This window comes from Abramis brama (assembly GCF_963993115.1).
Source record: "Abramis brama genome assembly, chromosome: 6".
In the NCBI taxonomy this organism is placed as follows: domain Eukaryota; kingdom Metazoa; phylum Chordata; class Actinopteri; order Cypriniformes; family Leuciscidae; genus Abramis; species Abramis brama.
The window spans coordinates 33,742,558-33,758,845 of NC_139968.1; the positions used below are offsets into that span (position 1 = coordinate 33,742,558).

General features: G+C 36.5%; 1 protein-coding gene across 1 annotated transcript; it reads right to left on the reverse strand.

Annotated features, from left to right (window-relative positions):
- Nucleotides 1-3,520: 3,520 nt before the first annotated feature.
- LOC311085911 (SLAM family member 5-like) lies at nucleotides 3,521-14,476 on the reverse strand (the record flags this gene model as incomplete). The annotated part of the gene is made up of 6 exons (XM_084118529.1): nucleotides 3,521-3,687; nucleotides 3,789-4,070; nucleotides 4,249-4,575; nucleotides 8,974-9,087; nucleotides 11,130-11,191; nucleotides 14,355-14,476. The coding sequence occupies 6 exons, from the start codon at nucleotides 14,474-14,476 to the stop codon at nucleotides 3,521-3,523; spliced, it is 1,074 nt and encodes a 357-aa protein (XP_083974655.1).
- Between the last annotated feature and the right edge of the window lie 1,812 nt (nucleotides 14,477-16,288).

Genomic DNA, 16,288 nt, shown 5'->3' on the forward strand with positions numbered 1-16,288 from the left:
TCCAATAAAACATCAACTTCTAAACCTCTGATCATTCTCAATAAGACCTTATATAGATGTCTGACAGAAATAAAGTAAACCTGTTTAGTAACAAGTGAAGCTGGTAATGCTGTTTGTGGAGTTGTTTAATTCTCCTCTGCTGAGATCTTGAGAGATCTGTTAGTGCAGGGTTTCTCAAACTCGGTCCTGGAGGGCCACTGTCCTGCACAGTTTAGCTCCAACCCTGATCAAACACACCTGAGCAAGCTAATCAATGTCTTCAGGATCACTAGAAACTCACAGCTAGGTGTGTTTGATCAGGTTTGGAGCTAAACTGTGCAGGACAGTGGCCATCCAGGACCGAGTTTGAGAAACCCTTTGTTAGTGTTTAATGTTCTTTTGGGATTTAAAGAGTTTCTGTTGTCTGAGTGAGATTGCCATTGTGCTGAAGAGCAGAGCCTGTGTTTTAGTCCAGGATGAGCCAGAAAACATTGATGTTATGCTTCATGTTGCTTTATTTAAAGGCAGTAACTGTTTAGTCACTATCATATGGATTTTTAAGATTTTCACACAAATCCTTATGATACCTTAATGGTGCTTTTCTGTCATTTTGGAATCTGGACAGCACCTGTGTTTATTTATTTTTGTTTTGATATGGAAAAGAATATTTTCATTATTTTACTTCAGAAATTAGTAATACAATAGTAGTGATGCTATATACCAAATTTTTTCTGTTTCAGAAAATACCACATTTATTCTGTGGGAATATGACTCATCTCTCTAGTGGTCAAATGCTGTAATAGGCCCTATTCGTCATGTTTTTCTCACACAACATAAATAGAAAACCGAAGTAAAAATTCTGGGGCAAATTACCTACTTTTTTTTGGCAAACTCAACAATCCTCTGAGAAATCTAACCAGGCCCGAATGTGAATGTCTGTGGCTGCATCCGAAATCAAATACTTCCCTACTATATGTAGGCGAAAAACAACTTGGTTACACATGTAACCCTCGTTCCCTGAAGGAGGGAACGGAGAAGTCACGTAGGATCTTCACCTACGTATTGAGATCCCAAAGAAGGCAAAGTTGGGATCTTAATACGTCGGTGACGTTCCGACGTGAGGTCGAATGTGACTGTCTATCTGAATTCACACTAATAACTTATAAAACAGTAGCAAAAACTGACCTTCTACTTCCAGTGAGATTCTGAAGTGAGCATGATGGACACTTTATTATCCCATGAGGCCATGGGGGAGGATTTATGAATGGCATAACTGACGCTGGTAGAACACATGATAATGACAACATGACAAATGTATGCATCCACATTATATTCATACTATAGGCCTACACATTCACACTATATTGAATATACTTTTTTAGCATTCAAAATAAGTACCTACTCAAGAGAGTATGTGATTTCGGATGCAGCCTCTGATTGCCAATATTGTATTATCTTAACGCTTCTCCTCATGTGTTTTTTGACCTATACCTGAGCTACTGTTTGCGCACCAAATTTTGACATGCTTTAATTTAGTTTCAATATGGATGGTATCCGACGAAAAAATAACATTATAAAATTAATAAATTGAGACAAATCACGGAAGCGGTACCCTAACGCATACCTAAACCTACCCATAACCCGAATCGTCACACATGGACGTTATAGGGGTACCCTTTTCGTCGTATGTTTGACGCATGGTCAAGACGCGTCAGTATGTGACGTTTTGGAGTGAGACTGTGTTGATTTTAATATCAGTGTTCTGAGTAAAATACTTGTTCATAGACTTCTTTGTTCACTTATGCAAGTTACAGCCACTTCGATAAACTCATGAAGTTTACTTAAATAGAGATTTTTATAATAAATTAAAATATCACCAAGTAATAAAATTAAAAGACATATACATTATCCGTGATGTACCCTAACATAGCACATGACCTTCTGTAGCACCAACTTCTAGAAAAAACACACTCGCTCTTCTGTAATAAACATGAAGATGTTAATCCTGTCCAAATCGGTGTATGGAATCACATACATTAAGTGATAAGAATTGTAACTCAAATGTTGTTTAGAAAACTAGCCCCGTTGGAAAAGGCTAACAGGATATGACCTATCAAGATATCAATGGGTTTATCACGAATAGTTTTTCTTAAAATGAAGTGTTGCTAGAGCTGGAAATAACTACTGAAGCCAGCACTGCTTAACTGCACGATCACAGCATGGGTATAAAAGATCATAATGCATATGCACACAAAGAATATGAAAGGTTCACATTCCACAGTCATTTCTGTGTTTTATTTGAGACTTTTTTGTCAAATACCAGCATTGATGAGTTCAGTATTTTGTAAAGCAGGTTTTAAAATAGTCATGGTTTCATGTTAGCAGGAATGGAAAAAGCCCTTCAACCACACGCTATTAACACCTCAGACACACAACTGACAGCACACACACTCTCTGACATCAAACACACACAGCTCAGGCACAACAGATCAAGCAACATTTGTGTACAGAGGTAACAAACTAGACCACAGCAGAGTCTCCACTTCTATTGATGAGTGTTTTGCATCTACATTTTACTTTTTTTCATGAGATTTACACATATACTTTAAGACTTAAAGAAAAAAACATAAAATTCCTCAATGTGTCATACGGTTTAGATAGTTTGTTAAAAGTCCTTGTAATACAGGGCAAGTTTGTTTGACGTTTTTAGGAGACCATTTAATGAATCCATCTTAAATTATTATAGTTTAAATCTGTCCCAGGTCACACAGTTGGGTCTTGTACTAAAGACTGAATTTTGTTCATCTTCTCATTGTGAGAGGTGCATACACCACATGATCCTCCTCTTTTACTTTCTGTAAAAAACACAACACAAGATATAATAATAATAATAATAATAAATGTTAGGTTTCTTCTGATAAAGCAGTTGCGATATATAGTTTTTTCTGAATAAAAAATAAATAGTAAAGGCATTATAAAAGTAATCCATGTGACGCCAGTTGTTTAACCTCAATTGTATGAACTAAGCAAGTGCTTGATTTACTAAATATTAATCTCCAATGCAGATACATGCAACGTCCGCTCTCGTGTCAACACAACACACATGCGTCCTGATCTTTTATATGTCTAATATTGTGCTGGTGTGTGATTGATCAGACAAAAACAATCTCACACTGATCTACATCTGACTCACTGCTGAAATGATAGAGACACACGACAGGAATAAACGATCTTACCTTTTTATGTGCGTTTCTTTTGTAGAACGCTGGTTCAGCGTAAGTGATCTCTTCTGCACGAGTCTCAACTGTTTCAATGATAATAGATGCATTAAAACAACACAACTCAACTAGATCTGTGTGTGTGTGTGTAAGACAAGTAAAAAGCGTGCTGCTCAAATTTATTGTACGCAAATACACATGTATTCTGATATGAGAGAAATTTACAGAAATTGGTAAACACAATAAATACCATTTTATTTGTTGGTTTCTTTTCATATAAGTGATTAAGAAGGTGTTAACTACAAATTTATGGGGATTGTTATCTATTTTAATACTTGTATGTAACACTTGCCTTCTTTGTCAATTTTTCTACATTTCCTGCAGATCCAGAAGATCCAAAATCCAGCAACAATCATCAGAGATCCAGCAGAGATCAACACTATCAGAGACACTGAGACTAGAGGAACTGAAGGAGAGAGTGTGTCTGGTTCTGTAATGATAAAGAAAGAAGTGAACGCATCAGTCTGATCTCCAACAGAAGACAGAGATCAGGTCAGTAAATACACACATATATCATCAGTGCTGTGGTACCTGCACATGTGTGACAGAGTGTGTTGATGTCCAGATGTGTGGTCTGGTTGCTGATGGGATTGTTCAGCACACAGCTGTAGGTGTTTTTATCCTGATATTCCACCTCCAGAGGTAGAGAGAGACTGATGCTGAGATCACACACACTGATGCTGGACAATACACTGATTCCTTTGTACCAGGAGAGAGTCGCATCACACACATTCAACACTGATGAACACACCAATGAACAATTTGATGATGATGAAGAACAGTCTCTGCTGATGACAGGAACAGGCAGACGAGCTGAGAAAGATGAGATAAATAAACAGAAATATGGATAAATCTACAGTGTTATTTTTGGTTCATTGTGTTGATGAGCAGTGATTGTGTCTGTCATCTCAAATTATAACATAATTAAACATCTCAATATGTAAATATCTAATAAAACAAGAAGCACAAGAGGAATTACATCTCGACTCACCATAGACAGAAACACTGAATGTTTTTGATGTCAGGTTTGCTCGACTTATCACTAGTTGATAAACTCCAGCATGTTCAGTTCTGGTGTTTGTGATGGTCAGAGATCCAGTTTGATCGTCCAGCTTCAGTCTGTCTCTGAATCTCCCAGCAGTAACATTATATAAGATCCCATAATTTCTACTGCTTTCAGCTATAATGTACTTTTCAGCTCCATATTTCCACAGTATGTAGTCTTCATGTATTTTATCAACAGAAGTGTGTAAAGTGACAGAATCTCCCTCCATCACTGACACTGACTGTATTTCATTTGTTTCGGCAGCAAACACTCCTGATGAACATGAACAGGTTTTCAGATTAATGCTCATGTTGGTTTAGAAAGTCTGAGATCAGTTTGTAACTTTTGACAGCAGCAGAGACTACAAACTAGACTACAAACTAAAGACAAGGCAAGTTTGTTTAAATAGCACATTTCATACTCTATGATAATTCAAAGTGCTTTACACAGAAAGGAATTAAAATAATCACAAAATAAAAGCAAGGAAAATGTACAGTTATAAAAGGAATTAAAAGAGTAAAAAGATGATACATAGATAAACTTCACAAAACACTGGTGTATCATATTTTGTACAGCTGCTTGTTTTACTGTGAGATTTCCCCATGGTGATTACACTGCGCGTAAGAAATCTGTTTTGCGTCTCCAATAGACACGATTTTTCCCTAAAATCGGACAGGACGAGCTCTAGGACTGACCTCGGGTTCACTGCCCCATCAGTCGCACCCCAAAGATTTGTTCGGAAGCTCTAGGAATGGAAGTGTGTGTGTGTGGAATGGAAGTGTGTGTGTGGAATGGAAGTGAACAGACAGACGTGTGAGAGTCAATAATTTCATCTTTTAATGTGTTTTAAAATGATCTGCTGTAGAATCAAATAAAAATGATATGATAAATTTAATTACAGCTTGAAAGTACAAGTTTAAATATGCTGGATATATTCAACACATTTTAAATGATTGAATTTCCATGACTTTTATAGTTGTTCATGATTACAGCAGAAGTATTTACAATTATTTGAATATTTTTTTTATACATTTCTTGGGATGATTTGCATTTGAATCTTAAACAACATAAGAGATTTGATCACAGAAGATGAAAATAATCTAATTTGAACCGCCGCATGAGTTTATTACTCTGAGATGAGAATTATAACTTACCGATCAGACGGCAGAAGCACAAACAGAACAAAACAAACATGTAAAACATTTTCTGATGTAATAACACTAGCACAACTGATCTAAACAAACACAACAGAAGTAATGTGAGCAAGACCTCCCTCGACAGAGTCTGACCCTACTAATGCACACACACACACACACACACACACACACACACACACACACACACACACTCGCACGCACACTCTCTCTCTCTCTCTCTCTCACACACACACACACACACACACACACTTTTAAACTATGTTATGCCCAATTTACATTTACAGAAGATTCAAATAGATTTTAAAAATCCTTGCTGCTAGTCGAGTTCCCAGCATGCACTGCGGCAGGAATGAATGATGTAGTTACTGTGAGTGAATCTCATTAATGTTATTTACTGTTACTCATTGAGCCGCTCCTCGTCTTTCCTATTGAAACTGAGTTATTCCAACTTTAGTTTAATAATTGTTTTAATAGATTTAAAATTATGCATTCAAATTGCACACAATTACTTGCCTGACTGTGTTAAATATGTAAAAATAGAAGAATATTGTCTGAATATTGGATGAATTACTTTTCATGGTAAAATAAAGAATATTCAGTTTTATATATATATAGGGAAAATGTGGAGAGTTAAAAGCGTGTCTGATCTCACAGTTTTAGTGAGGTTTGGAGTCAAACTGAAACTTGTTGCGGTCGGTTTTTCTTCAGAAATGTGGTTTGATCTGTTGGTGGACAAACATCTTGTAGGTGAGAAAAGCTATTTTTTTAAGAGCTTCTTCCTGTCATGCTTTTAATCACACAAACATGTTGAGAAACTGAGGGAGAAAAGCAATAAATACACAATGATCATATAACATTGCCATTCAATAGTTTAGCTGGTTAAAGTTATTATTATTTTGTTTTAGAAATTGATACTTTTATATTACGCAAGTAGAAATACACACATTTTTACATTCTTGTACTCAGCTTCCACTAAGATGTTTTATTACAGATGAAAGTATGTCAACAGCTCCATATGATGGCTATGCCTTTTTTTTTCTTTTTTTTTTGCTGTTGTTTATGATCTAACTAAAGACATTTTCCTGAGGTTTATTTAGTAGAATCTCACGTTGTTGAATGACTTACCACATGTTTGATTTGTCCTGCATGCAAAACCAAAGACATTGATATTATTATAATAATCCCAGGATAGTAAAACTTTAAATATTGTGTGTAAATCAATGCAGAGTTTTTAATTAAAGTATTGAAATGAATTTTCCGGTGGTGATCTTCATCAGGGGTTTAAGGTTTAGTAAAATGTGCAATGGTCTCTTGGTTGTATGAATGCAGTGTATGAATCAGGATGTGGTTTACAGTTTTTGAAGATCGTCCATGAGACTCGTGTGTGTTTGTCTGAGAGTAGAAGTGTGAATCAATGATGTTCTTCTGCTGTTTGTTTGTGTGTTACATTTACCCAGCAATACAAACCCAGCGAGTAATCAACTGTAATTTTAAAAGCATTTATTTAATAGGCCTATATGGTACTAGACGATGCTCTCTCATATGCATACGGCTAGTAGGATTACTATATTATCATCCATTTTGTATATCTCACCATTTTCACTTGCTGGATGATAAACAGGTGAAAAAGATCCCACAGACTTGCATTAAAGGAGGGACCTGAGCTATATAGAGACAGAAGATCACAGAGACTCGAGGTCGGCTCGTTTGACCGATAAACAAACACAGAAAGAACACTAGTATTATTGTTCCAGATGTGAAGTCTTATTTTGAACACTAGATGGCGCTCTATACAGCGGAGAGCACACACGACCCCTGCTGTTAGATTTCACTAAACCATTTTAGATTTAACTACACCATTATGTGGAGAAAATGCCTACTTCTAAATTCATTACAATATTATAGCAGTGTCAATTTGGAAGCTCTTAAATTGACTTATTATTTTATTTTATTTTGCTGCTGGCTGGAAGGTTTGAAATATCGTGATCAGTCACGTGACATTTGCATGAATCGTACATTAAATTTGTTTCCTAAAATGGTTCCATTCTAGAATCGACAAAAACAGGATATGATCTTTATGGGAAATAACTACTGAAAGTAATGCATATCAAAGTATGAGTCGCTATATGTGAGATCATGAATATATATGCTTATTCCCTTGAATATCAATCTTAATATTAATACCATAGACTCATCTAATGAGTTTCCTATAGTGAAATGATCCCACAGCTGGATCTGGTCCTTTATATTGAAATATTTAATCATCTTCTCACGCTGACAGACACATACTCCACGTGACTCTCCTCTTCAGCGGTCTGTAAAACACACATCACACCAAATATAATAAGATATTTTAATAAAAACAAAAAACAAATATTAGCATGAACTGCAAAGACCTAACTATGTTAAATCATAACAACACAAGCTGAATGGGAAAACTGACAATTTTGTAATAATAATAGATTAATATTGTATTAATATTAGCCTGAACTGAAGAGTTTCATGGATGAATTTGTGTCTGAATACAGTTTGAGTTTCTTTTCTCCTTTTAAAAGTTAATGAGTTTATTTTTTGTCCTTTCTTTTGCATAATTATATGGTTAGTTGTATTTTATTCATATTTTTTCCTGCTGTCTGTGACACTTATATAATATTTTATTTATTTATTATATTAAAATATCTTGCAATCATTTTGTGTTAATTAATTGCTTTAAAATGTATTACTTGCTAAATCAATCATAATATGAAAGTATCATAATCCGTTGAAACAGGATCTACAATAAACTCCTTTAATTTAACTCTGTGTTTCATCAAAGCCACAAGACAATAAATCAACTATAGATGACTTTTACTCAAATATTTTATACATCAACAATACAACATTAACAGTAAAATAGCTTCTTTTGGAAATACATTAAATAAAGCAAATATCTGATGTGTGATGATGATTATAGAAACACAATCACACACTGATCTCCATCTGACTCACTGCTGAATGATACCAACACACACAACAGAAACTAATGATAAATGATCTTACCGATGTGTGTGTGTTTCTTTCATAGAACGATGGATGAAGTAACATAACAACAGAAGTTTTCTCATCTTCACGAATCTGAACTGTTTGAACAACAGGAAGAGAATAAAAATACAAATCTAGATCTGTTTTTTTTTTTTTTTTTACAACATATGTGATTATTAGGCTGTCAAAGTTATTGCACACAATTAATTAAATATATTTAATACTGAACTTTTAAAAATGGCAAAACTTCACTATTACCAGAGTAAAAGTAAATACAGAATCAGTGTTTGTGTGTGAGACGAGTAAAGAGCTGGTCAGATCAATGCAACAACCAATAACCAACATTATTTAAGAACTAAATGACATTACCTACATAAATACATATTTAAATATTAAACAATAAAATGGGCTATCACTTGAAAAAAATGCATTTGGAGTAGATTTTATTATTTATTATTATTTGTTAACACTGGTTAAAAGCAGTTATTCTTGCCTTCTCTATCAGTTTTTCTGTGTTTCCTGCAGATCCAGAAGATCCAAAATCCAGCAACAATCATCAGAGATCCAGCAGAGATCAACACTATCAGAGACACTGAGACTGGAGGAACTGAAGGAGAGAGTCATTAGTGTAAGTGAACGTGTCTGATCTCCAACAGAAGACAGAGATCAGGTCAGTAAATACACACATATATCATCAGTGCTGTGGTACCTGCACATGTGTGACAGAGTGTGTTGATGTCCAGATGTGTGGTCTGGTTGCTGATGGGATTGTTCAGCACACAGCTGTAGGTGTTTTTATCCTGATATTCCACCTCCAGAGGTAGAGAGAGACTGATGCTGAGATCACACACACTGATGCTGGACAATACACTGATTCCTGCGTACCAGGAGAGAGTCGCATCACACACATTCAACACTGATGAACACACCAATGAACATGATGATGATGATGATGAAGAACAGTTTCTGATGATGACAGGAACAGGCAGACGAGCTGAGAAAGATGAGATAAATAAGCAGAAATATGGATAAATCTACAGTGTTATTTTTAGTTCATTGTGTTGATGAGCAGTGATTGTCTCATCTCAAACTATAACATAATTAAACTTTTCAATATGTAAATATCTAATAATTAAGTTTTAATTACATCTCGACTCACCATAGACAGAAACACTGAATGTTTTTGATGTCAGTGTCTGTCCAATTATCTCTAGTTCATAAACTCCAGCATGTTCAGTTCTGGTGTTTGTGATGGTCAGAGATCCAGTTTGATCGTCCAGCTTCAGTCTGTCTCTGAATCTCCCATCAGTGCCGTTATATGTTAAGATCCCATATTTTCTACTGATTTCAGCTATGAAATACTTTTCAGCTCCATATTTCCATGCTATGTTGTTGTATTCATCATGTATTTTAGTAATATCAGTGTTCAGCGTGACAGAATCTCCCTCCATCACTGACACTGACTGTATTTCATTTGTTTCGGCAGCAAACACTCCTGATGAACATGAACAGGTTTTCAGATTAATGCTCATGTTGGTTTAGAAAGTCTGAGATCAGTTTGTAACCTTTAACAGCAGCAGAGACTACAAACTAAATGAAATGTCACATAAATTATCAGGCAGAATCGAGAAAATCAATCATTTGATATTTAATGTGTTTTAAAATGTGTTTTAAAATTGTCATGGTAAACAAAACAAAAATTATATGAAAAATTAAATACAGCTTGAAAGTTTAAATATTCTGGATATAATATTCAACACATATTTTATTAATGAATTTCCATGACTTTTGTAGTTGTTTATGATTACAGCAGAAGTATTTCTTCAGTATTTAAAATTAAGACATTTCTTGGTAGGATTTGCATTTGTAATCATTGAAACTAAAATACCTAAAACATCAAGAGATTTTGATCACAGTGGATGAAAATAATCTAATTTGAACCGTCGCAGGAGTTTATTACTCTGAGATGTGACTAAATTACAGAAATGATAACTTACCGATCAGACGGCAGAAACACAAACAGAACAAAACAAACATGTGAAACATTTTCTGATGTAATAACACTAGCTCAACTGATCTAAACAAACACAACAGAAGTAATGTGAGCAAGACCTCCCCCGACAGAGTCTGACCCTCCTAATGCACACACACACACACACACACACACACACACACACACACACACACACACACACACACACACACACACACACACACACATTTAAACTATGTTCCTATGCCCAATTTACATTTACAGACGATTAAAACAGATTTTTCTAAAATCCTTGCTGCTAGTTCCCAGCATGCACTGCGGCAGGAATGAATGATGTAGTTACTGTGAGTGAATCTCATTAATGTTATTTACTGTTACTCATTATGAGCCGCTCCTCGTCGAGTTATTCCAACTTTAATTGAATAATTGTTTTAATAGATTTTAAATTATGCATTCAAATTGCACACAATTACTTGCCTGACTGTGTTAAATAAGTAAAAATAGAAGAATATTTTCTCAATATTGGATTAATTACTTTTCATGGTAAAATAAAGACTAAGTCTAGGGATTTTAAAATTGTTTTTATTTATTCAGTTCTCAAGCTTAGTATATATAGGTGGAGTTAAAAGCGTGTCTGATCTCACAGTTTTACTGACGTTCATCTTCTGAGTCAAACTGAAACTGCTGCGGTCGGTTTTCTTCAGAAATGTGGTTTGATCTGTGAGTGGACAAACATCTTAGGTGAGAAAATGCCCATTTAGAGCTGGTGTGTTTAGTTTGTAGGTGAAGACCTTCTTCCTGTCATGCTTTTAATCACACAAACATGTTGAGCATGTTGAGAAACAGCTCCACTTATAGAAACAGCTCCACTTATACGGTTATTTTACACATTTTTTTTGTTCAGATTTTATTGTAAAATATTTGAATACTGTATCTGGATAATGAAAGCTAATGGAAAACTCTCAGGTCTAGTAAATAAGCGAACATGTGAAATTTACACTCACTGTTAAAAAAAAAGACACTTTTGTTCTATTGACTTAATTGCTGTTGTTTATGTTATAGTATGTTTTTTTTTTTATCCAATCATCACATCATTCCAACCAGCTGTCAACAATCAGTACTCAACATGTCTACCCAATCAGCAAAGTTAGTGGAGGCCTATAGGCTATATATGCAGTCGACTCACCTATGTTTGTTCCTCGACGGTATTCAGTATCCCTCCACCACCCTGTGTCCGAGTCCTCACACTTGTTTGGTTACTTTCCTAACCAGGAATATGGGGGGAGTTGGCTACTCTGGGTTCGGGCCAAAATCCCGAGCTCGGAGCCCTCTCCTCGGACAACACACCAAATACGCTTACTACTTTACACTATCTGATTATGTGTAAGTGTGAACTCGTGAAAAATATTTTCTAGAGGTTTATTTAGTAGTGGTGGCGAGATGAAGCCCATGAAGCATTGAAGCTTCTCAGTCAAGTGGTTCACAAAAGGGTTCATTTCTTGAGGCTTCATTTGCTCACAATCCCACCTGGTGGTCAAAGAGTGTAAAACAAGCAGATACATTACAGATGATCTGTGATAAACTATAGCCTATTTTGCACCAGTTAAGGCTTAAAAATAGCGGTGAAAAAAAAAAAAATTTAATAATAATCTATTTAAATAAATATATTGTGTAGTTTCTGGTGGTATAGCCTATAACGATTGTATAATCGTTATACTAACTACATAACTGTGTAATAAATGTATTGCCTTGAAATAATTGGGGCTGTCATAATAGGCAGGAGGGGCAATATTTATTATTTAAAACTGGAAAGTGGTTGGGTTTAAACCATTGGTTTAAATATCTGTCAAAATGTAGCGCCAAGATTCGAACCACTTCCTGAACCAGTCATTTACAATCATTACTTTCCTCTATTGAAGTCATTTGACATGACTTCAAGATCCCGGGATTTCTCGACACATGCTCCGAAGCCTCGGCACAGAACGTAACATCACTATTATTTAGTAGAATCCCACGGGGGTGAGTGACTGCAGGTTTGATTTGTCCTGCATGCAAACCCCACATTATTTCATTCAACTAATTATTGGATAGTCAAACTGTAAATATGAAAATAAATTAAATATTTTGAATTAAGTGATTAAGTGATTAATTTTGAAGTGGTGATATTCATAAGGAGTGAAAATGTGCAATGATCTCTTGGTTGTATGAATGCACATATGCAGTGTATGAATCAGGATGTGGTTTGTTTCTGTATGATGTTCTTTAAGTTGTTGAAGATTGTCTATGAGACTCATGTATGTTTGCCTGATGAGTGAAAGTGTGAAGTTGTCCTTCCTGCTCTGAAGTCTCCCTCCACCCTGAAAGTGTGTGTTGCACATCATGATGCAGTGGATTCTGTGAGAAAGCACGACCTGTCAGCTTCAGTCTGTCTCTGAATCTCTCATCAGGACCATCAAGTGTGAAGAATCCATCATTTCTGGTTTCAGCTATAACATACTTTTCAGTCTTCAAGTATACTTCATACTTTTTAAGACTTCTTAAAGTTAAAATTTTTTGTCTTTGAAATTGATACTTTTAGGTCACGTTATATTTAAACTTTTTTTTTTTACATTCTCAGACTGGATCTCTGGCCATCACAAACACCAGAAACACAGACTCTGTACTCTATAAACTACAGATGAACAGCAGAATTATAAAGAGCTTCAGTATTTCTGTCATTAGTAAGTGTAATTTAGTCATTCACTACATTTTTCTTTAAAGGAACACGCTGACTTTTTGTGAGTTAAGCTTATTCACCGTATCCCCCAGAGTTAGATAAGTCCATACATACCCTTTTCATCTCTGTGCGTGCGTAACTCTGTCTGACGCACCCACCGCTAGCCTAGCTTAGCACAAAGACTGGAGGTAAATGGCTCCAGCTAGCATACTGCTCCCAATAAGAGACAAAATAACGCCAACATTTTCCTATTTACATGTTGTGATGTGTAGTCACAGCGTGTACAAATAACAAGGTCACATGAGACACAACCATGTTATATTCATGAGACACAACCAACTATATTCTCAGAAGGTGAAGCACTGCTACTTCTGCGGAGTGATTTACTCCAACTCTGTGCGAACTCTCTGCTCCTCACCACGGGGCTTCTCAGGTGCTGCGAGCAAATAACTCAGCAGAAGTAGCAGTGACACTTTCACACTCTTGAAGTCTTGGAGTTTTGACTCCAGATGGTTTTATTACAAGGAACAAAACCGAGTTGGTCTGCAGAAACACAACTGGCGGACCAGCTCTCAAACAATCTTTTTATACAGTTTTCCTAGCTCTCCACCCAGGTGGAATGAATACAGCTTATACATTTTCAAACTCAGCAACAATATTGTTTACTAATTCTTCTATTTGCTGGTTGTGAATGCAGTGCAGTCTGTTTTGAAAAGTGGAATGAGAGACCCCAACCTATTCATATTAGAGGCCCCAGCTCAACCAACGCTATCTCACCACCAGTTTGTACGAATTCGTACGAGTGATTAAAATGTGGCTAATTTGTATGAATTTGTACGACCTCTCTCGTACGGATTTGTACAATTTGCCTTAACCCACATGATGGTTAGGTTTAGGGGCGGGGTCAGGGGTAGGTCATTCATAGGAATTCATACGAATTGGGCAACTCGTAAAATATGTACGATTTAGCAAAAATCTTACTAATTCGTGTGCGTGAGGTCTTATGAATTTGTACGAATTAGCCACAGCGTAAAATTCGTACGAATTGCCGTGAGATCGGGTTGGCTCATCCTATGAATGTTCTTTAAAGGCAAGCACAGCTTACCATTTATGCCGTATATCTAATGGGCAGAGCGATTAAAAATCTTCTACAAATACCCCACACCTGTTCTGACCTTCTCTCCATACACCCATCAACACCTCCAGCACCCCAACCAAGATCTTCAACAGAACACTGGAGCTGTGCAAAATCCCTTCCTGCTTCAAATGCTCCATCACCAACCCCATCCCAAAGAAACCCAAAATCACAGGACTAAATGATCACAGACCTGTTGCCTTAACGTCTGTGGTCATGAAGTCATTTGAAAGACAGGTGCTGGCCCACCTGAAGGACATCACTGGACCCTTGCTGGACCCACTGCCAGCAAACAGGTCTGTGGATGATGCGTTCAACATGAGACTGCATCATCCACTGTTTTGAGTGTGTTCAGCTCCAGGTTGTTATAACTGCACCAGACAGCCAGCTCTGGCGCCCCCCAGGGGTACGTTCTCTCCCCACTGCTGTTCTCCCTGTTGCACAAACGATTGCACCGTCAAAAACCCCTTTGTCAAGCGCCTGAAGTTTGCAGACGACACCACTTATCGGCCTCATGTTTCTGCTTACAGACTGGAGGTTAAAGAGCTGGCTGTCTGGCGCAGTTATAACAACCTGGAGCTGAACACACTCAAAACAGTGGAGATGATTGTGGACTTCAGGAGAAACATCCCAGCACTCTCCCAGTCACCATTATGAACAGCACAGTGGCAGCAGTGGAGTCATTCAGGGTCCTGGGCCTGAATTGGGACAGTCACATTGACTCCATTGTGAAAAAGGCCCAGCAGAGGTTGCCCTGCCTTCTCCAGCTGAGGAAGTTCAACTCTCACAGGAGCTGCTGATACAGTTCTCTAACGCCATTGAGTCTGTCCTCTACACTTCTGTCACTGTCTGGTTCTGCTCAGCTACCAGTCAGACCTCTGAAGACTACAGCGGATAGTCCGGACTGCTGAGAGAATCACTGGTACACCTCTCCACACTCTCCAAGAACTGAACTCATCCAGAGTGAGTAAAAGGGCTGGCAAAATCACTATGGACCGCTCATTTCGAAGTGTATCGTGATGCCTGTTTCTGTCATGTAAATGTTTTGTCATGTCAGAGCCAAAATACAGTCATTTGTCAAACCCCTCCACTGTGTGTGTGTGTGTGTGTTGATGTGATAAATTACATTAAAAACATCAAATGAAAATTCTCTGAATGGTGAATTCCTAGTTTTGACACTAGATGGTGGTCTAACACAGTCTCCATACTGCTTGTAGTGCACACTTTATGTATTAATGAAATATCAGGTCATTTATCCTCCTGATGTTTCCTGGAGCGCAGAATGTGCGAGACTTCCTATTTATTATCAGCTATAGAGAAATAACGAGAAGAATATATCAAAGTTCAGTGAACTTAACACTGTTTGCTACAAACCAGCATGTTTATAATTACTAAGACAAACCATTAAAATAATATGGTAGGATATGTAATATGGTAATATGGTAAGGAGGCATATGACACTGGAAGCCAGACACATTAAAAGTACAAATGGCCGTGTCTGCTCTTAGGCTATCTGAAAAATAAGGTGATAATAAGGGCACATTGTGTGGGATGTTGTTCTTACAAATATTAATAATAATAATAATAAAGATCATGGGAAACAGCAACAGTTATTATAGTGAAATTTAATAGATTAAGACATGAGTGACTTAAAAAATAAATGACAATTTATTTTTTAATTTCTTTTACACTCTTTGAAAATCTCAAATTATAATTTTATAATAGGAACAATAACTGTACTATTTTGTGGAGAAATATAATTACCATGTTCAATCTCTCCATACCATGGCAATGAACATTATTAATATCCTTTATAAAAACAGTATAAGCTTTGACGCTTGAGAAAGCAAATATATCAACCACATTTATTCTGGGTGGGAATGTGATTAATCCCTCTAGTGGTCAAGTGTTGTTATAGTTATTTCTGAGTGTTTAAATATCTGTTTTCTTTGTGTATTAGCGCA